Source organism: Hyaena hyaena, unplaced genomic scaffold (assembly GCF_003009895.1).
Source record: "Hyaena hyaena isolate Hyena2069 unplaced genomic scaffold, ASM300989v1 scaffold_13, whole genome shotgun sequence".
Taxonomy (NCBI): domain Eukaryota; kingdom Metazoa; phylum Chordata; class Mammalia; order Carnivora; family Hyaenidae; genus Hyaena; species Hyaena hyaena.
The window spans coordinates 3,487,925-3,509,142 of record NW_024080645.1 but is presented as its reverse complement, the minus strand read 5'-3'; the positions used below and the strand labels follow the sequence as shown (position 1 = coordinate 3,509,142).

The 21,218-nt window shown below is 46.9% G+C and overlaps 1 protein-coding gene across 2 annotated transcripts in view; it reads right to left on the bottom strand.

The window, feature by feature from the left end:
* Window positions 1-21,218, bottom strand: part of PDE8A (phosphodiesterase 8A) — a 168,567-nt gene that overhangs the window by 55,583 nt on the left and 91,766 nt on the right. For both annotated transcript variants that reach the window (XM_039256911.1, XM_039256907.1), the window contains exons 4-6: window positions 15,231-15,287; window positions 14,489-14,543; window positions 7,579-7,667 (exon numbers count right to left, since the gene is read on the bottom strand). In XM_039256911.1, coding sequence (XP_039112842.1) covers window positions 7,579-7,667; window positions 14,489-14,543; window positions 15,231-15,287 — 201 coding nt within the window. The remainder of the gene's footprint in view (window positions 1-7,578; window positions 7,668-14,488; window positions 14,544-15,230; window positions 15,288-21,218) is intronic.

Below are 21,218 nucleotides of genomic sequence, written 5' to 3'. Positions count from 1 at the left end.
TATTTTTGTGTATGGTGTGAGAAAATGATCTAGTTTCATTCTTCTGCATATTGCTGTCCAGTTCTCCCAGAAGCATCTGTTAAAAAGACTGTCTTTTTTCCATTGGATACTCTTTCCCGCTTTGTCAAAGATCAGTTGCCCATACATTTGTGCATCCAATTCTGAGTTCTCTATTCTATTCCATTGGTCTATGTGTCTGTTTTTGTGCCAATACTATACTGTTTTGATGATTACAGCTTTGCAGGAGAGGCTAAAGTCTGGGATGGTGATGCCTCCCGTTTTGGTTTTCTTCTTCAATATTACTTTGGCTTTTCGGGGTCTTTTGTGGTTCCATACAAATTTTAGGATAGTTTGTTCTAGTTTTGAGAAGAATGCTGGTGCAATTTTGATTGGGATTGCACTCAATGTGTAGATTGCTTTGGGTAGTAATGACATTTTAACAATATTTATTTTTCCAATCCATAAGCATGGAATGTTTTTCCATTTCTTTGTGTCTTCTTCAATTTCCTTCATAAGTTTTCTATAGTTTTCATCATACAGATCTCTTATATCTTTGTAGGTTTATTCCTAGGTATGTATTTTTGTGCAATTGTGAATGAGGTCAGTTTCTTGATTTCTCTTTCTGTTGCTTCATTATTGGTGTATAAAAATGCAACCGATTTCTGTATGTTGATTATTTACTCTGCAACTTTGCTGAATTCCTGAATCAGTTCTAGTAGGCTTCTGGTGGAGTCTGTCTGGTTTTCTATGTAGAGCATCATGTCATCTGTGAAAAGTGAGAGTTTGACTTCTTTGCCAATTCTGATGCCTTTGATTTCCTTTTGTTGTCTGATTGCTGATGCTGCTAGGGCTTCCAGCACGATGTTAAACAGCAGTGGTGAGAGTGGACATCCCTGTCGTGTTCCTGATCTCAGGGGGAAAGCTCTCAGTTTTTCCCCATTGAGGGCACCCTCCTACACTGTTGGTGGGAATATAAACTGGTGCAGCCCCTCTGGAAAACAGTGTGGAGGTTCCTCAAAAAATTAACAATAGAACTCTCCTATGACCCAGCAATAGCACTGCTAGGAATTTACCTGAGGGACACAGGAGCGCTGATGCATAGGGGCCCATGTACCCCAATGTTCATAGCAGCACTCTCAACAATAGCCAAATCATGGAAAAAGCCTAAGTGTCCGTCAACGGATGAATGGATCAAGAAGATGCGGTTCATCTATACAAGGGACTACTACATGGCAATGAGAAAGAATGAAATCTGGCCACGTGTAGCAACGTGGATGGAACTGGAGGGTGTTATGCCGAGTGAAACAAGTCAGGTAGAGAAGGACAGATACCACAGGTTTGCACGTATAGGTGGATTAGGAGAAACTTAACGGAGGACCATGGGGGAGAAGAAGGGAAAAATAGTGGGGGAGAGGGAGGGAGGCAAACCATGAGAGACTCTTGAATGCTGAGAACTGAGGGCTGATGGGGATGGGGGAGAGGGGAAGGGGGGTGATGGGCATGGAGGAGGGCACTGGTTGGAATGAGCATTGGGTGTTATATGGAAACCAACTTGACAATAAACTATTTAAGAAAAAAAGAAAAAAGGCACCATCTTAAAAAAATAAAAATTTTTAAAGTTTTTATTTATTTTTGACAGAGAGAGAAAGACAAAGCACGAGCAGGGGAGGGGCAGAGAGAGAGGGAGACACAGATCTGAAGCAGGCTTCAGGCTCTGAGCTGTCAGCACAGAGCCTGACATAGGGCTTGAACTCATGATCTGCAATAGATTTTTGTATATTAACTTTGCATCCTTTAACTTTACTGAATCCCTTATTCTAAGAGCTCTTGGTGGACTCTTGGGGATTTTCTAGATATAGTATCATTTTATGTACAAATAGTGAGTTTTACCTTTTCCTTTCCAATTTAGATGCCTTTTATTTCTTTCTCTTGCCTAAATGCTCTGGCTAGAACTTCCAATATTATATTAAATAAAAGTGGGGGAGGGGAGCATTCTTGTCCTGCTCCTGAACTTAAAAGCTTTCAGCTTTTCAATACTGAGTATGGCTTTATCTGTGAGTCTGTCATCTATTACCTTTCTTACACTTAACTACATTCCCACATAACCCACTTTGTGGAGAGTTTTTATCATGAATGGATGTTGTACTTTGTCTGATGCTTTTCCTACATCTATTGAGATGATCATAGGATTTGTAGCTTTCATTTGGTTAATGTGTATCATGTTGACTGATGTGCAGATAAACCATCCTTATATCCCCAGAACAAATCCCAAGTGATCATGGTATAATGATCCTTTTAATGTACTGAATTCAGTTTGCTAAATTTTGTTGCAGATTTTTGCATCTATGTTCATCAAGAATACTGGCCTGTCACTTTACTGTTTTGTGGCATCCTTATCTGATTTTGGTATTAAGGTAATGCTGGCCTCATATATTGAGTTTAGAAGAGTTCCCTCCTCTTGTTTTTTTGGAAGAGTCTGAGAAGAACTGGTGTTAATTCTTCTTTGAATTTGTGGTTGATTTCACCAGTGAAGTCATCTGGTCCTGGACTTTTGTTATTGGGAAGTTTTTGATTACTGATTCAATTCCTTACTAGTAATTGGTTCATTTAGATTTTCTCTCTCTGACTCAGTCTTGAAAGATTTACTGTTTCTAGGAATTTATTTCTTTTACTTTGTTGACATATAATTATACACAGTTGTCTCTAAGGATTCTTTGTATTTCTGTGGTGTCTGTTCTAAGTTCTCCTCTTTCATCTCTGATTTTATTTACTTGAGCACTCTCTTTTTTGCTTGGTGAGTCTAGCTAAATGTTTGCCAATTTTATCTTTTCAGTGAACTAGCTATTAAGTTTCACTAGTTTTAAAAATCTCTATTTATTCTGCCCTGATTGTCATTATTTCCTTCCTTCTACTAACGTTGAGATGTTTGTTCGTCTTCCAGTTCCTTGAGATGTAAAGTTGTTGTTTGACATTTTTCTTGTTTCTTTAGGTAGGCCTAGACTATTATGAATTTTCCTTGTAGAACCACTTTTGCTGCATCACACAGATTTTGGTATATTGTATTTCTTTTTTCATTTGTTCCTGAGAATTTTTTTAACTTCCTCCTTTGATTTCTTTGATGGCCCACTGGTTGTTCAGTAACATGTTTTATTCTCCACATTTCTGTGTTTTTTCTAGTTTTCCTCTTGTAATTGATTTCTGGTTTCATACCATTGTAGTTGGAAAAGATGCGTGCTCTGATTTCAATTCTCTTGCAAATACTGAGACTTCTTTTGTGGCCTAACATGATCTATCCTGGAAAATGTTGCATGTACACTTGAGAAGAATGGGTATTTTGCTGTTTTTGGATCAAATGTTCTGTGTGTTTCTATTAAGTTCATCTGGTTTCATGTAGTGTTTAAAGCCAAAGTTTCCTTATTGATTTTCTGTCTAGATGATCTATCCACTGATTTAAGTGGTGTTAAGCCCCCTACTATAATTATATTATCAACTTCTCCCTTTATGTCTGTTAATATTTGCTTTGTATATTTTAGTGCACTTCCTTGGATGCATATATATTTATAAATGTTTTATCTTCTTGCTCAGTTGACCTCTTTATCATTAAGTAATGCCCTTTTCTTTCACTACAGCCTTTATTTTAAAGTCTATTTTGTCTCATATGAATACAGTTACACCAGCTTTCTTTTTGTTTCCAGCGTGGAGTATCTTTTTCCATTTCTCCCCTTTCTTTCTGTGTATGTCCTTACTTCTGAAGTGAAGTCCCTTGTAGGCAGGCACACAGAGGAGTCTTTTTAAAAACTGATTTTTATTTTTTTTATTTTGAGAGAGAGAGAGAAAGAGAACAAGAACACGTGGGGGGGGGGGCAGAGAGGGAGAGAGAATCCTAAGCCGACTCTGTACCTCTACACTGTCAGCACCGAGCCTGATGTAGGGCTCAAGCTCACAAACCATAGATCATGATCCAAGCTGAAACTAAGAGTCCGATGCTTAACCAACTCAGCCACCCAGGCACCCTTTAATTAATTTTTAATTCAAGTATAAGGTCTTGATAGGAGAATTTAGTCTATATACATTTAAGGTAATTATTGATAGGTCTGTACTTATTGCCATTTTGTTAATTGTTTTCTGGATGTTTTTGTAGTTACTCTCTCTCTCTCTCTCTCTCTCTCTTTTGTTTTATAACTTTCTTTACTGTTAGGCTTCGACTTCTTTCTTATTTTTTTTCTTTCTTTGCTATCATTAAGTTGATAGCAACTTAAATTTGAACATATTCCAAAAATACATTTTTACTAACATCTCTATTTTGTTTTTGATGTCACATTTTATGCTATTTGATATATCCCTTAATTATTGTAGCTTTACCTAACTTTACTACTTTTGTCTTCTCACCTTCATACTAGCTTTAGAAGTGATTAATCTGCTATTTTTACTATATATTTACCTTTTCAGTAACATTTTTACTTTCATGTGTGTTCTTGTTATTAATTAGTGCCATTTCTTTTCAGCATAAAGCTCAGCAGATATTTTGCAGAAACTCTGCAGGCCAGAAGGGAGCGGCACGACCTATTCAAAGTGCGAAAGGAAAAGCCTTGCAACCGGAAAATACTCTACCTGGCAAGGTTATCCGCTCACAATAGTCAGAGAGACAACGAGTTTTCCAGATAAACAAAAAGCTAAAGGAGTTCACTACCACTAAATCAGCCTTACAGGAAATGTTAAAGGGACTTCTTTAAGTTGAAAACAAACCGCACTATTCTGTTGAAAGTTACACCATAATTTATTCAACAAATCCCGCCATGATTGGACATTGAGGTTGCTTCCACTTTAGTTCTCTTATATGCCTCAGAAGATGAAAAACTGAAACCAACTGCCTCGTTGTTCATAAAAAGCAAAGATAACAAAGGAAACAATAGCAACGTGTTGACATTAATCCTGGTATTAATAAAACAGATCACTAAACAAGACGAAGCAGCTTAGCCAATAAAAATTAGTTTTTATTTTTTGGTATATAAAAATCAAGTGATACTGTGAATTCTACATCAATAAAGTTGTTATAAAAATTTTTTTAATGAGAAATAAGTTCTCACCTCTGATATAACAAGTTTGGAGGAGATGGATCTGTGAGAAGCCCTACTTGGTTTTAGCATTCTTTTTACAATTTTTGCAGACTTGGTAAATAAAATGTAAGAGATCATTCTTGTTTTCACTGATGGGGTTACTAGTAAAGCTGAACCTATATCTGTCCTACAGTCTCCCCAGGATGTCACTTATCTAAAAATGTAACATTATGTGAGGTTTTTAAAAAATTGTAGACAAGCTATGGTGTTTGGGTGGCTCAGTCGGTTAAGCATCTGACTTTAGCTAGGTCATGATCTCACAGTTTGTGGGTTCGAGCCCTGTGTTGGGCTCTTGTGCTGACAGCTCAGAGGCTGGAGCCTGCTTTCGATTCTTTGTCTCCGTCTCTCTCTCTGAACCTCCACAGCTTGTACTCTGTCTCTCTCTCTCTCAAAAATAAATGAAACATTAAAAAAAAATTTTTTTTGTAATTGTAGACAAGCTTAACATTTTTATGTTGTTTAATCTGACTCTCCTCCTTTACCCAATCTGGCCTTTATGCCATGCTGAATTTAAAAAAATTTCACCATCTAATTACATATGTTCAGTTATAATTTTAGTACTTATATGGCCCTATTTTAACATTAAGTCGTTAAGTCACTGGAATTTATTTTGCGGTTGGGTGTGAGATCAAGATAACTTAATTTCCTTTCCAGACAGTTAACAAGTTGTCACAATTCTGTACACTAAGAAGTCTGCCCTTTTCCAAGTTGACTTAAATTGCCATGCTGATCATATGCTAAATTCTTAAATATACTCAAGTCTATTTCTACACTTTACATTCTAGTTTGCTGACCTAGCAGTAACACTAAGGTGCTTGTTAAAGCTTGTTAGTGCATTTTACCACCCGGCAGCACAAGTCTCTGTTTCCCCTAGCTCTCTAGCCCCACATCACCATGCTCCCTTTGTATTTTCTTACTGCCCTTGATAATGGACTTCTCCCTTTGGCTGTCAGTTGGTGCAGAGAAGAAAGCAGGGCATGAAGACAGATGGTGACAGAGAGGTAAGCAGTTGATGTACCACAGAGAGCTGTACAGGCCACATCTTAAAGTTTGGACCTTGTCTGGAAGGCAGTGGGGAGGCGCAGAGCCAAAGCACAAGCACAGTTACGCGTTGCTGGGGTGCGGAGAACGGGCAAGGAGGAGCCAAGAAAGATGTAGGGAGACTAACTGACAGTTCAATGATCCAGGTAAGAAAAGAGAGTGGCCTAAAGAGGAAGAGGTGTAGGCTTATTCCACAGAGTCTCAGGATGCAAAGCCAACAGGACTTGGTGAGCGACTGGAGTTGGGGACTTGTGAAACTGACATGCTGGTTTCCGTCCAGGACCACAGGGGACATGCCGCTGGGCTCACTAAGCTAAGGTATTCAGGAAGGAAAGGTCAGAGGTTACAGTTAGAGTTAGGAATGGAGGAGAGGATGGAGGAGAGACAATGGCCACAGCTTTGAAAACACTGATCACAACCTCAAGGATTATCTGTGCTGTTGGCACTTGTGAGATGTCAGATCTAAGTCAGTCCATCTCCCTGGGCGTCAGTTTCTGCACCCTGATCGGACAAAATAAACCCCATCACCAGCTACTGCTCCAAACTTCCGCTTTGCTTTCAAAGAGGCCAGTAGCCTAGAGTTCACCGTAGGAAGGCTGCGGCCGGCCTCTGTCCACGAGTGAGGATGACCAGGCCTAAACATGGCCATCCACCTCAAGGTTCCCAGCAAAACCTGGCAATCAAACCCTCTTTTGCACACTTTACTAGCCTCACACGTGTGCGCTCATCAGAACTTCTCCGCCAGCTCATGCTTCATTTCACCTGGGACGCACTTTCCTTCCCTGAGTGTGGAGCCCCGTGCTGGCCCCTCTGACCTTTGCCAAGCCCTGACCCCGGCACCTCTGCCGCAGGCATATCCAAACAGTGATTTCATGCTCTCTCTCTGATCCCCGGGATCTTAAAGAACAGGAGACCACCCAAGGAAGAAACCTAGTTTGACAAAGACCTGCCAACTTTTCTTTTCTTCTGTCAGCCTTGGATAATTTTATTTATTTGCTTTTCCTATTGTACAAAGAAGTAGGTTTCTACTCTTTTCCCTTAATAAAAAAAGGTTTATCAAGAGCAAATTATAAATGCTTATTTGTGGAGAAAAAAACACATCCCCTGTCAGAGATGAGCAGTATTAGTAGGCTGGGTGTGGGTGTCTATTAGAAGTATTTTTGTTTCTTAAAAGGGTAGACAGATAACTGACAATACGCCTCTGTAGACTGCATTTTCACTTACTACTGGCTTGGAGCCCCATCTTTAAATGTGTCTCCCACGGCTAATGTGACTGCATGGTAGACATCCAGGCCACCCCAAGAGTCTGTATAAAGAGAGGCGCGAGGCCACAGCGCCACCTGTGTCAGCAGGTCAGGTGGAGCCACCAGGGGAGGCCGCCCGCAGCGCAGCGAGGCACCGTGCAGAGGGGCGGAGTTACCTGAGTTTCAGCTGGGAGCGCACCTCTCCGAACTCCAGCTGGAGCAGTTCGTTGTAACAGGCCATGAGGCTGGGGTTTTCCACATACCTCTACAAAGAGAAGGGGGTTGTGCGGATAAACAAAGGTGCATCTTTCAATTATTATGACTATCAGGAAACACTCTTTTAACAGATGTCTCAACTGGGTAACTGAAGCCTAAAAAGAAATATATTCCATGATGAACAGGAAATGAAGAGATTAAAATCTATGGTACCAAATTAGCTTTTTTTAAAAAAGCAGTTTAGCGGCAAGGAGAAAGAAGGAAATCTGGCCATGTGGAGCAACTTGGATGGACCTTGAGGGTGTTATGCTGAGCGAAATAAGTCAGGCAGAGGAGGACAGATACCATATGTTTGCACGTATAGGAGGATTAGGAGGAACTTAACAGAGGACCGTGGGGAAGAAGAAGGGGGGAAATGGTGGGGGAGAGGGAGGGAGGCAAAACATGAGAGACTCTTGAATGCTGAGAACAAACTGAGGGCTGATGGGTGGGGGTGGAGGGGGGTGATGGGCATGGAGGAGGGCACTTGTGGGGATGAGCACTGGGTGTTACATGGAAACCAACTTGACAATAAACTATTTTTTTAAAAAAGTAAGTTTATTTATTTTTTAGGGGAGGGATAAAGAGAAGAGAGAGAGAGAGAGAGTATCCAAACAGGTTCCCATGTGAGCCTGTGACCTGAGCCAAAATTAAGAGTTAGGGGTGAGCTACCCAGGTGCCCCAGGTACCAAATTAGCTTTTAAGAAGACAGGGCTTGGGCACCTGAATAGCTGTCACTTGAGCCTCTGGGTCTTGATTTTGGCTCAGGTCGTGATCTAGCGGTTTATGAGACAGAGCCCTGCATCAGGCTCTGTGCTGACAGCATGGACTCTGCTTGGGATTCTCTCTCCCTCTCTCTCTGCCCCTCCCTTGCTCACATGCTCGTTCTCGCTCTCTCTCAAAATAAATAAATACCCTTAAAAAAAAAAACAGACAGAACTTAAGAATGCTTTGTTTGAGCGAAGAGGATTTTGGTTATCTGCATGGCACTACTAGAGGCTAGAATGTGCAGAAAGAAGAAATTTATTTAACTGAACTCCTAGTTTACATTAACTTCCAGAGTACACCCTCTTAGTCAGGCACACTACGCTGTCCTCTTTAAAGTTGTTCAAGACCACAGTAAGCAAAAATATGCTTGCACTTCTCCGTGCACCTGCACTGCACAAAGGTAACCTGCACCCGGGCAACATGCTCCTACACTCACCTCTGACCACGGATCAATCGAGCCACTGAAGGATGGCCCTCCACAGCTCAGCGGCCGCTTCGCCCGGAAGCCCTGACTGCTGTGGACAGTCGCTACCTCCTAAACAGCCTTTACATGACAGAAGTATCTCACCACAAAGCAAGCAACACGGTTGTGAGGAGCATGGACCCATCCCCCCACCAAGTTCTGTATTCCACAAAGGCATCTTAGAGGTCACTGTGTCCTGTCACATAGTTCCATTCAGGCAGAAGGAACATTGGGGAACATCACTCACCCCTGTTTCTGTGGCCAGCTCTTGCTTTCACCTGCTCAATGCATGGATAACAGTCTACTGGCTGACGACTGAGAGGCAGGGCCGGGGCTGTGAAGGCCACTACCTCTAGCTGGAGCCGGAGCCACACCCGCCCGGGACATGGGCCCCTCACGGAGCCCTTGCCACAGTGAAGACGAAGGGCCCCCCGTTTAAACAGTGATCGGGTTCTTGTCTGAGCATCAAGCAACCTGATTAATCCAGCCCCAGGCTCGTGCCTTGTAAGCTCTATGACCCTGAACGAGGCACCAACCCTCCGGGCCTGCTCTGCTCTCGCACAACAAGGCTTTCTGCTCCTACTCGCTGAAGGTGAGGCGGAGGGAGAGAGCACGGTAACTGCACAACCCACATCCACAGAGTGCGGTGATCACCAGCCCCAGGAGGGGTGGAAAGTGGAGGGGCGGGGAGGGGAGGAGCAGGCCCTTCAGGCCATGGGCACAATGGTCCCTGTCCCACAGGCCAAAACACAGGTCAGAGAAGAGAGCGCTGGCCCTGCTGTCCATTCCTCTGTCAGCCCTGACTCCACAGAACGCCCGAGAATGCCGTCCATCTGCACAGGCGCCTGGTGCTGACTGGGCAGGAACAGGGAGGAGACTCCCGGGTACAGGGTTTGCGCCACTGCCAGCAGCCCCGGAGTGGGGACCTGAGCTGTCCAGGACCCTGGCTGCGTCACCTGCTCTGCAGGGGAGATCCTGGGACGTGGGGACCCGTGTATTTGTAAATGGCCTCCTAGGGATGCAATGAGACTTTTCTCTGGGTATGAACGAATATATCCAAGCTTCCAAGGCAGGCCTGCCAGTTACAAAACAGGCACACGTGACCAAACGTACAGCAGCCTGCCCCTGTCGGCGCACCGCCCCCTCGCCAACCGCTGCTCTGCATCTAAGCGTCCAGTCTTTCCTGCCCTCTTCCAACTTCCACGCGTGTCCCAAGGAGTGCACAGGGCATGGAGGGTGGGGAAGGGCACCGGGTCCAGGGACGCTTGGGGACAGGCCGCTCTCCGCACTGCTCCTGTGGCAGCTGGCCTCCTCCCAGGGCCTCCCACCACGGGGCCTGGGCCGCAATTCCTGCACACTCTGAGCTGACCCCACCTCACTTTTCCCGAGCCTGTCCCTCCCGAGCTGCCAGGCCCCACCCTGGGGTTCGCAGGGCCTGGCTGCGGATCAGAATCACTTGCAATCGTGCCAAGTAACAGCGACGTGCGGGCCTCTCCCACCTCCACCTGAAAGACACTCTGGGAAGCTTTCCAAGGGATTCTAACCAGCGCTGAGATACACCACACCCAGACCTCTCCAGTGTTAGTCGGCACATGCTCGGCCGCCGAGGATGCAAGCGGCTGTCCACTCACTCTGGGCTCACCCACAAAACAGCTGAGTGCCGCCTGAATACAAGAGATCCCGCTATGGGGTCGGCCTTTGGGTTTAGGTCTGGGTCAAGCCTTGGCACCACCTCCTACCAGCCGTGGGACTCGGGACAGTCACCTTCCCTCTAGGTCTAGAGGCTCTGCTCTGTCACCATGCACTCAGCCACCGCGGCATCCTGTTGTTACGTGAAGGTACGGGGCTGTCCTTGAAGGAAGATTAGCTTTCACCTGTGGTTGCTGAGGACCGGCCGTCCACCTGAATTCATCGTCTACAAAATGGTGACCCTGCTGCTACCTCCTAATCTCCTAGGTCATGTACAAGGACTACCTCAAAGCTTTTGTGCTTAGGGACGTGCACCTAAGACTGGTCCCAGCCAAGGCTTCAGAGGACACTGTGACCCAGTATGTGGGTGAGAGGGCGGGGACTGTAGCATCAGTTACTCTTGCATTTTCAAACCTCATGATAACTCGATTACATGAAGCAAATGTAAGGACTGAGGTTTCCTATACCTTCTACCAGGATGCTCTTTCCAGTCCACACAGCTGTGCCAATGCACTTCCTCGTGGAGAATTCCAAATACACCACTTACCAAACACCCATTCCCAACATGCATCTCTGCCCCTTCAAAGAGACCTCAACAAACATAAAGCTTAATGACTCCTGGTGGCTGGAAGAAAAGAATACAAGGCAGGGCACCCCATCTACCCCCAAGTTTCTCTAGAAACTGGAAGCTTCCGAGCGCCTTGCTAAAATGGGTAGCCAGTCTTGAAGCCTGAGAGTTATCATATAAACATCTTCAAAATTAGCTGGGAAAGTTTTTTCCCCCTTGTGTGAATGCTTTCCAAGTAGCTTCAGGGGACATGATCTAGGATCCACGAGCAAGAGGTGATCCACAACTTCCAACTTGGGATTCTGGACTTAAAGGAACACTCCCCTTCACACTGGCTGACTTGGTTGTTCTACAATTTAATATGGAGTGACTGGAGGTGAAGGGGTGGAGGCAGGTGCTGATACGGGTGTATGTTGTGGGGGTTCTGGGAACCACAAAACTGTGTAATAACAACAATAATCCAATGTGCGCTTTTTATAGAAAACTGTGTGTATAAAGTAAAATGTTAAGATCCGTCTTATCCGATGTTAATACTGGAATACCTGTGGGGTTTTGGTTGGTCTGCATTTACTTGCTACCGTTGTTCATTTATTATTAAGCTTTTATCACTTTGTCTTATCAACATCATATGGTGGCACTTCTGTAACCCAGTCCAGAGGGCCTCTCACTGGGAAGAACAGTCGGTTCACACGCATCTGCTTCCAGCCCTTCTATCTTACTTCACGTTACGACTCTTTTCACACGGCCGCTTCCCCCTCCTCCTGTCAGCCAGTCTGACCAGGGTGCTGTAAATCTCATATTTCTTCTTGTGATTTTGGAAGGTTTGTTAAATCTTTCCGTTCTATTAATCGCTGCCTTCCTTTCCTTTTCACTGACCTCAAAAGCCAACATTGATTTCTTTGCTACTATTTGAAAACAAGATCCCGACTGCCCCCAGAACAAACGATCTCCCAGAGGGCGCATGTTCTAGTCTGCACATTTCCCACCGAGGGCTGCTTCAGAACACTTTCACCCCGACTCGCTCACATGTCTGCCAGATAAGGCCCTGAGAACGCTTGTACCTCTACCTCCTCCCCACAAACCTTGAAGATGCCTAGGTTTACTAGGATAGTCTAGAATTTAAATACTTAACTGAGTGATTCAAATTTTTCTTTTGGCACGTCCCTTTTGTTAGAAGAGTATTATATATTCCAGTGTGTGTTTTCCCCTTTGGGACTACCATCAGACCTACATAGATCTAGATCTCACATTTCTCACGTTACATAACTGCAGGCGAAGCCATACTAGACAGCGCTCATGCACACACATGTGCAGAGGGAGGGCGGCAGCAGGCGGGTCCCTGCGCTCAGCAGGTCCACCACTCACCGCTTCCCTCCTCTTCAAGTGTCTTGTACAAGTTCGTCTGTTGTAGGAGTGGAGTCCTTTCTCAGTTTTTTGCCTCAGATAGGGCTCCTGGGGAGACAGGACTCTGAATTTTATGTCCATCCCCTTTTGCCCTGCAAGGCGACCAAGGAGTCGTCTGGGCGGGACTTTTGGACTGCGATCCTCCTGCGGTAATCTCTCATCAGACAGGGCGTTACTATTACTGTTTTATACAGTCAGTGTGTGCTTAGATTTACCCCCATATTCACCACTGTCTTGCTGCTCACTCCTTCTTGCGTTGCAAGACTTCCACTTGGGATTCGCCTTCCCTCTGCTTGAAGCACCCCCTTTAGAATTTTCTTTAAGGGTGTGCTGGTTGCAAACTCTGTCTTCATATTGCTCAAAGTCTTTATTTCAAACACATTTTTGAAAGCTATTTATGCTATGGTTAACTCTCTAGGTGAGCAGTTACTTTCCTTTATCACATTGAAAGGATTCTTCCTGTATGTTCCATTTTCCATTTACCACTGCAGAGAAGCTAGCTGATAGTCATCATTCTTCTGAAGGAAATCTTTCTCCTCTCGCTGATTTTAAGGTCTCTTTCCAGGGACACCTGGGTGGCTCAGTCGGTTGAGTGTCCAACTCTTGATTTTGGCTCAAGCCATGATCCCAGGGTCATGGGCTCCAGCCCCGTGTTGGGCTTCGTGCTGCATGTGGACCCTGCTTAAGATTCTCTCTCCCCCTTGCCTACTCCTCTGTTCATAGTCTCTCTCTAAAAAGCAAAATCCCTGTTTTGTTTTTTTCACTATGATGTGTCTTCTTTTTATTTACTCTACTGTAGATTTGTTGGAATTTTTAAATCTTAAATCAGTTCTAGAAAGTTCTCTTCAAATACTGCCTCTGCCTCACACCCTCTTCCGTCCTTCTGAACTCCAGTTGCATATATGCTAAACTATAAAGTCTATCCTCCTGACTCCCCTAACTTCTTTTCTATTACTGAATCTCTGTGCTACATGCTCTAAGATTTCCTCTGACCTACTAAGTTTTAAAATATTGTGGTTATAATGTGTTCCTTTCTCAAAATTCACTTATGTTCTGCTTAGAATTTGCTGTGTCACTTTTTATAGTTTACTATTCCTTGCAAACATTTCCAAGCTTGTTTTGTCTTTTATTCTTTACATAGGAGCATAACTGGTTAATAATTCGTGTCTGAGAATTCTGGTATCTGGGCTGTGGAGGCCCGTTTCTGCGGCCTTTCTCCTACGAGCCCGCCTGCAATGCCTCACTCCTGTGTGTGCAGAGCCTGCCTGCCGCCGGGGGCGGTTACTTGTGGAGATTCCCTGAGGCTGGAGGTGAAGGCGTCTTCCTCGGGGGCGGATCTGTAATTGCTCCTGCCAAGTACCTAGGAGTACCAGGAACCACCTAGAACCACTTTACCTATAAATTCATGGCTTGGGGTCGGGTCTTGACTATCTCATGGACATAAAACGGGGCCACAAATCTGCCACAGGATCAGCCTTACGTACGTACGTACGTTCTCTCCATCACGACTGCCAGGGCTCATTGGCAACCAGCTGACCAACCTTTAGAAGCCTTCTGGCTTAGGAGAGACCAACGGGTCAGGGCTGGGGAGGAGGGGTCGTGTCCGGGCTGCCTCACTTCCAGAGTTCCTGAACTGCCTTTAAAGCTGCATGCGCACCTGTCAGCGTCGCCACAACACATCCTGTGGCAGAACATTCATGTCATTAAAGGAGACTGTGTGATGTTTAGATGACTTTAGCAGACGTAATTTTGAGTGAAAAACGTAAAGCACTGTAGGTTATTAGATGGCCAAGCTCTAACGCTAACCCACAATGTAACAGCACAAGGACAATAAATTTCTTTCTTCGAATGAATTTCAAACTTTCACTGGCTCTGAATGGAGATTAAATAATTTCTCAGGCTGAATGATAACCCGCATAACAAAGAAGTGGGTACATACCCTCGTAAAGCCAGCAGCAATGAGGGGCATCACAGAGGACTCTTCTCTATCCGTCCTTCAAAAGAACACAGTCAAGGGTTAGAGACAGTTTTTATCAATTATAGCCCACCTCTTTATTCACTAATTTACAGAATACTATGACTATCATATAATGTCAGATACTTTTAGATGAATGAGATTAATATGCCAATCAGAAGTAGTATAAAATTGAAAGTAATTTTCTGTTTTAGTTTCCTATGTAGCTTTCAGGCAACATACGGTAAAGCTTGAAATACGGAGCTCACAGCCAGAATACAGGAGGAACCACACAGCTATCTGTTATGTAAAAATTTTAACTTAAATACTGCCCTCTCCCAACATATTTCTATTCTTTCCTTACCTTCACTTTTGGGATGAAATATAAGATTTCTCCCATCTATGTATGAATCAAATCTTCATACGTACTTGGGAGTTAGAAAGCCCTCAGGAGGTGTCCCTGATAACATTCATACTCTTAGGAATGGAACTCTCACGCGGTTTGCCTACTTCTAAAGTGAACAGCAGTCCAAAATCACAAAACCTCACACGAGAGCAGAAACTCCCTCCATAGAGTTAACTGGCTAAGAAAGTTAGAAAGAATAAAGAAGAAAAGGCCAAATGAAAAAGGTGACACCCGTCACAGCCTACAAGCAGCTAAGCCTCTGCTAAGAAAAAGTATGACACGGACACCTGAACTTCAACATTAAAAACAATGAGGGCTTACCTGCGTACTACACCAATGATAATTGTGTTTTCAGAGAGTTTTGATGACCTAATAGACCTTTAAAAAAAACAACAACAAACTTTAAAATAAACATAAAGCAACTCTTAAAAAAAAAAAAAAACACTTGATTTTGGTAGAACAATTAAAGCTGGGGAGAGGCAGAAGAGGGCACAGGTCACTCTCTGGGTTTACGTTCTGGGCTACTCGATCTTCCTTGAGGGGACAGGCCCCCACTCCATGGACGAGTAACCCTAACACTCACAGGGTTAAACATAACAGGGGCTGGAGATGGTGTACGTGCTACTTGCTCTGGCCTCTGTCAATCCGAGTACCTCAGCTGGAGGACATTCCCGACCTTGGGCTTATGTGACGGAGGTCATCGGTCTCTCACCGTCAAAGGGACACCCAAGTAAGTGTGTTATTACCACATGCTGACAACCGCAGTTAGGGTGAGGACGAAGCCCAAAGGCCTGCTCCCTACATGCCCCAGGGAGCTCCTCGGCAGAGTGTGGGCAAGAGCGGCAGCCACAGAAACTCAGAAGTACAAAATGCAGGATCTCCGAGTCCGTCAGAAATGAGAGACAGGGAAGAATGGGGACTGGTCAGGAGAAGTGGGGGACGCTGCTCCGCTGAAACTCCCCCCAGAGGAGAAGGCTCCCAGCAGGGTGCATTCACCCCTCCTGGAGAAGCAGCCTCCCCAGGAAGCACGCTCAGCCAGGAGATGAGACAGACAGGGCAGAATGAACGTGCCTAGGGGAGAGGGCGTGGGGAGGTGGCCCAGCCCTGAGCTCCCTGTACCCTGGGGTAGGCAGGACCCTGCAGAGGAGCGGTGATGCCCCAGGCAGAGGGGACGTGGCCCTGCGCTGGGAGGAAGACACACGGCTCCGGCCCCGTGACAAGCTAGCTGGCTTCCCGTAGGAAGTGGGCAGGATGCGACAGAGAATGGCCACGACTTACTGCGGGACTTTGTTCCGCTGGTTTGAGAAACAGAATCACTCCCGAGTCACAGAACACAGAAAACCACCAGAGTGACTCTTTCTCAGTTCTCCCATGGATGGCCCGTAACTAGCCATTCCAGAAGCATTAGAGAGACGTTAATTGGGCATACACAGTGCACACCTCGGTTTGGCACACTTTTTCCGCAAAGGGCCAGATGACAAGTATTCCAGGCTTTGTGAGCCAGGCAGACTCTGTCACAACCACCCAGTGCCGCTCCTGTGGCACGGAAGCAGCCAGAGACGACCCACAAATGAACTGTGTGACCGAGTCCCCCTTGCGCAGCCCTGCCCCAGGGCCCCGGGGCTTCATTTTCTCAAGGAACTCAGGTCAGGAAGGCTGAGCCCGACGACAGGCACGGACTGCGTGTGGGAACGGAAGTGGCTCAGGGATGGACACGCAGCTCCAGGGACGAGCCGGTCTCTCTCGTGCGCCGTGTGGCTCACACATCTCTCCCCACGCGCCTGCTGTTGGCGGCGTCCACCCGGTCCCGCTGGCTTCCATCCTCCCGTCTGCTCCGGAGCAGCACTGCAGGGCTGCTGTATCGGAAGGGCCCCTCAGCAGGTCCCCACGGGGACGGCCACCCGGCTGCCAATCCCCGGCCCCACCGCGGTCCCCTTGCCGAGAGAAAAGCCGCGCTCACTATCCTGAAGGGGGCGCCCTGGAGCGGCTCACACAGCAGACACTGGCACAGACAAGGCCGGCGACCTCTCAAAACTGGGCTGCTACAGACCTGTCACTCATCTTACAGGGGAGACAGGCACTCATGAGTGGTGTTTCTGTGACTTCTCAGGACACTGTACTCGTGTTCCCATTTTTGTCTTGTCACATGGATTCTTCAAGAAGGAAAGGCAAATTTAAGTACGCAGCTGGCCATCTCAAACTGGCTCTCATCTTTAGGAAAACAGAGATCTGAGTGGTAGAAACAGCACGTAGGTAACGGTACAGATAAACGCAGGAAGTAGTTCTGGATAACCTACTGAGGACACAGGAATGCCGGTAGGCACTGGGCTCAGGACAAAAAGCAGAAGGGAAGACAGTGTTTACCTGGAAGCAAGCTGATACCTGCCGAGGAGATCTAACACTGTATAAAAAGGCAGACGTGCACTCTTGATTTTTTCTGGTCCATAAGGAGGAAGAACTGATCAGAAAATAGAATGTCAGGAACCTGGGTTGAAAAATAACACCCTTCATTCTAGAATCCAGGAACGTGAAGAAAGAAATGACTTGACATCATTGCGTACACCCAGACGTTAGTAAGGCAGGTCTCAAGAACTCAGGAAAAAGAGAGGGCATGAGTCTACAGCACGAGCTCCCGAAAGACCGGGTAAGCACGCCGGAAGGCTCGCAAAGCCATGCTAGCTGGTGCATCGCGAGGATTTTACCAGGTTTTTATGGGTAAGAGAAAACTCCCAAGATCGGTGGCTTAAACACGAGTTTTCTCCCGCATAAAAGGCGTGCAGAGGTAGGCAGCCCAAGGCTGTGGGGGCACGCTGCGGCATCGGACCCCTGGCTCCTTCTGTCGAGGTCTCCCTACTATTGCCCATACGTGGTTTCTTCCCCATGATCCAAGACGGATGCTGCGCTCGAGCCACAACCTCCACATTCCCAACAACAGGAAGGAGGGTAAGCGCTCTCCCTTGAAGGATACTTTCCAGAAGATGCACGTGACATTCCCACTGGCCAGCTACAGGAAAAGCTTGTGAATGCACGTATTTTCCAGGTAGCCATACGCCCAGCTCAACACTAGGAATTCTGTTATCAGGAGAGAGTAGAAATGGGTATGGGGGGCAAGGACCACTCTCCAGACACACCGGCAACGACAGATAAATCTGACGGTGGTCTCTACCCAACTCTGGGGAAAAGGCATGTGACGGAGGCTTAGGGTCAGAATATAGCTAAGTCCTTCAAGGAGTTAAATTTTACAAAGTACAACTCCATTACCTGTGCTTCACCACTGTTCCCTCTGCCACGTGGAATGACTTTCAGATTGAAAATGGCATTTACGACACTGACACTGAACCGCAGACCAGGGTGATTCGGGAGATCGCCGAAGGCGTCGGGCCCTCTGAGTCCGGTCTCGCTCCTGCACTCAGCATGGATTTAATTCTGCTAATGCGCTCTGGGTTTCTGTGCACTGCTTTAGCTCCTTCACCTCCCTTCATAAAATCTTCCCTTCCATTACAGAGCCCTGCTCCCGGTGCATGAAAGTATAGTTCTTCATTTCTTCTGAGTGTACCAGGCATGTGTCTCCTGATAGGTTCTGCAAATTTCTTGTGGCGAGTAATTTTCTTGGTCTCTAAAGCTATTCTTTCCTCATCCATTATTTGGCACCTTTTTACAGCCCCCCCCCCCCCCTTCTTTACCCTGTTCTCTGAACAGAAGTGATGCGAGCCCAGGCCGAGAGCCTGCAGCGGAGAGCGCCACAGGAATGTCCCTTGTACCCCTTGGCCAGGCCCTTGGCACAAGCGGCCCTCCTGGGATCTGGGGAGCAGACGCGGTGCTCCGAGGGCGCTGCCAGCAGGCAGGCCTGGGTTGGCGGCCCGGGCCGGATGCCTGGCTGGCTCTGGCCCATCCTCAAACCAAACGCGAGAACTGATACACTTTGCGGTTGTGAAGCTGCAATATGTGAAGGGCCGGTCCACGCTCCTTAGGCCACTGCCCCTCCTCACGACGTGGTAGAAAATCCCACGTCTCTGTCCACCCCCTTGGCTCGTGGTCTCGGGTTTCCTGGTGGAGGCAGAAAGGAAAGAAGGATGGGGCAGTAGGGACTGGGGGGCCGGAGGCAGGGCGCCAGCCGCTCCCGGAGACAGCGGTGTCCCCCTCGAGCAGAGCCGTGGGTCTGTGAACACAGCGCCAGCAGCCCCGGCTCAGTAGAGCCTCCTCCCACCTCGTTCCTTTAGGGCTGTGGGGCACTTGGCCTTCAGAGGCTGGAGTGTATACAAGCTGTCCCTGGGGCAGGCCTCCGGGACAGGCTTCTTCATTGGGGCCCATGGTACAAGGCAACCGGGCAATCCAGGTCCTCTGCTGTCCCAGCTCTGACACACCGATCGGCCCATCTCTGGCTTCTTAGCAGCTGCGGTCGGCTTTCAGCTGTTACCTTCCTGCGCTTCTGGACAGGACACTGGGAGGAGGAAATCAGGCGCGTACACGACGCCTCCAACAGCCTCACAGCTGGTCAACGTGCCTCAGCGCCTTCTGCCCTTCTACACGGTTCTCCAGCCCGCAGCCCGCCATCTCCCACCGCGCTCGGTGCTCCCCTGCACCGACCACGGCAGTGTCTCCACTGCCTACGGGGTGAAGTCCACGCCTCTGGCTCAGCACCCAAGGCCCTCATGATGGGGCTCCTGTCTGCTGCTCTGGCCTCAGCCACAGCCACGTCCCACACCCGCCCAACCCAGCAGTCATCCCACACCGAGCAGCCGAGCCCCGTACACCCGCCTCTTCCTACACGTGCTGCTCCCTCCACCTGGCACGTCTGAGTTTTTTAATTTTTTTTTTTTTAATTTAAATTCAGGTTAGTTAACATACTGTGTAGTATTGGTTTCAGGGGTAGAACCCAGTGATTCATCCCTTCCGTACAACACCCTGTGCTTCTGCCAACAAGCGCCCTCCTCAGGGCCCATCCCCACCCACCTCCCCTCTAACATTAACCCCGTTTGTCACCTGTACTTAAGAGTCTCTCATGGTTTGCTTCCCTCTCTGTTTTTATCTTTGTTCTTTTTTTCCCTTTCCCTGTGTTCATCTATTGTGTTTCTTAAATTCCACATGAGTGAAATCTGATACTTGTCTTTCTCTGACTGATTTCACTTAGCATAATACATTCTAGTTGCATCCACGTTGTTGCAGATGGCAAGAGTTCATTCTTTTTGATCACCAAGTAAGTGTTCCATTATGTATACCACATCTTCTTTACCTATGTGTCAGGTGATGGACATTTGGGCTCTTTCCATACTTCAGCTGTTGTTGACAGCGCTGCTGTGAACACTGGGGTGCTTGTGCCCCTTTGAATCGGCATTTTTGTAGCCGTTGGATAAATACCTCGTAGCACAACTGCTGGGTCGTACGGTAGTTCTACTTTCCGCCTTTCTTCCTTTGAAAACTCCTGCTCATCTTTCAGGAACTGACCCAAATATCCTCTGTGAAGCTCTCGGACACAGGCCTTTGTGGCACTTTGTACACACCTCCTCTCGGGCACTTATAAGCCTGTACTGAAATCACTCGCTCACCCTACAAACCGGAACATTAGCTCCTCACTTACCTACGTGGCTCTTGTACCAAAGACATTGCCCAGAACTGAGAGGACTTGCGAAGCGGGGTCCCCCAACTGGGGGATTTGGAAATATCAGAGACACAGAATATTTGGCCTTCAGCAAAGCATCTGATAAGGAGTATAAAGAGTTCCCAATTTCCCCAGTAGAGAGATCCAGATGAAGGCCAGTCGTTTAGACAAGTTGGTAACGGATGAAAACCCTTCACAGGCAGTACTGATTAGGCATCCCAAAAGCAGGTGGGAGGGAAGGAGCTCTGCCAGGGCTAAGGTCTTGTGAGCCGTGCATGTCAGTGGAGGGCGAGAGCGTGAGTCAACAGGTTCATGAGGCACAGCCTGGAGAGGTTCCTTGAAGGAACACTCCACAGTGGGCAGGTTTCCTTAAAGGGATGATCTTAAGGGAGAGAAGACATGTAGGGCCAGAATGGAGATGAAAGTGACTCAGGGAGATAAATCAGGGCCTGTTGTGCCTCTAGAAAAGTCACTGAATAGGACACAAGTTCCTCCCCCACCCTCCCACCCCCACACACTCTCAGACAAGAAGATGGAGGAGATGATGTGCCAGAACACAGCTAGCAAGAAAAACCTGAGGCTTCGATTGTTGGCTGGGGCTGTGACACAAGCACCAGGAAAGGAATGTGCTCGGCGGTCGCATTTACGGGCGTCTGTTCTCTGGACAGCGCGGGGAAGATGGCTATTCCACTGACGCTTCACTGGTCCAC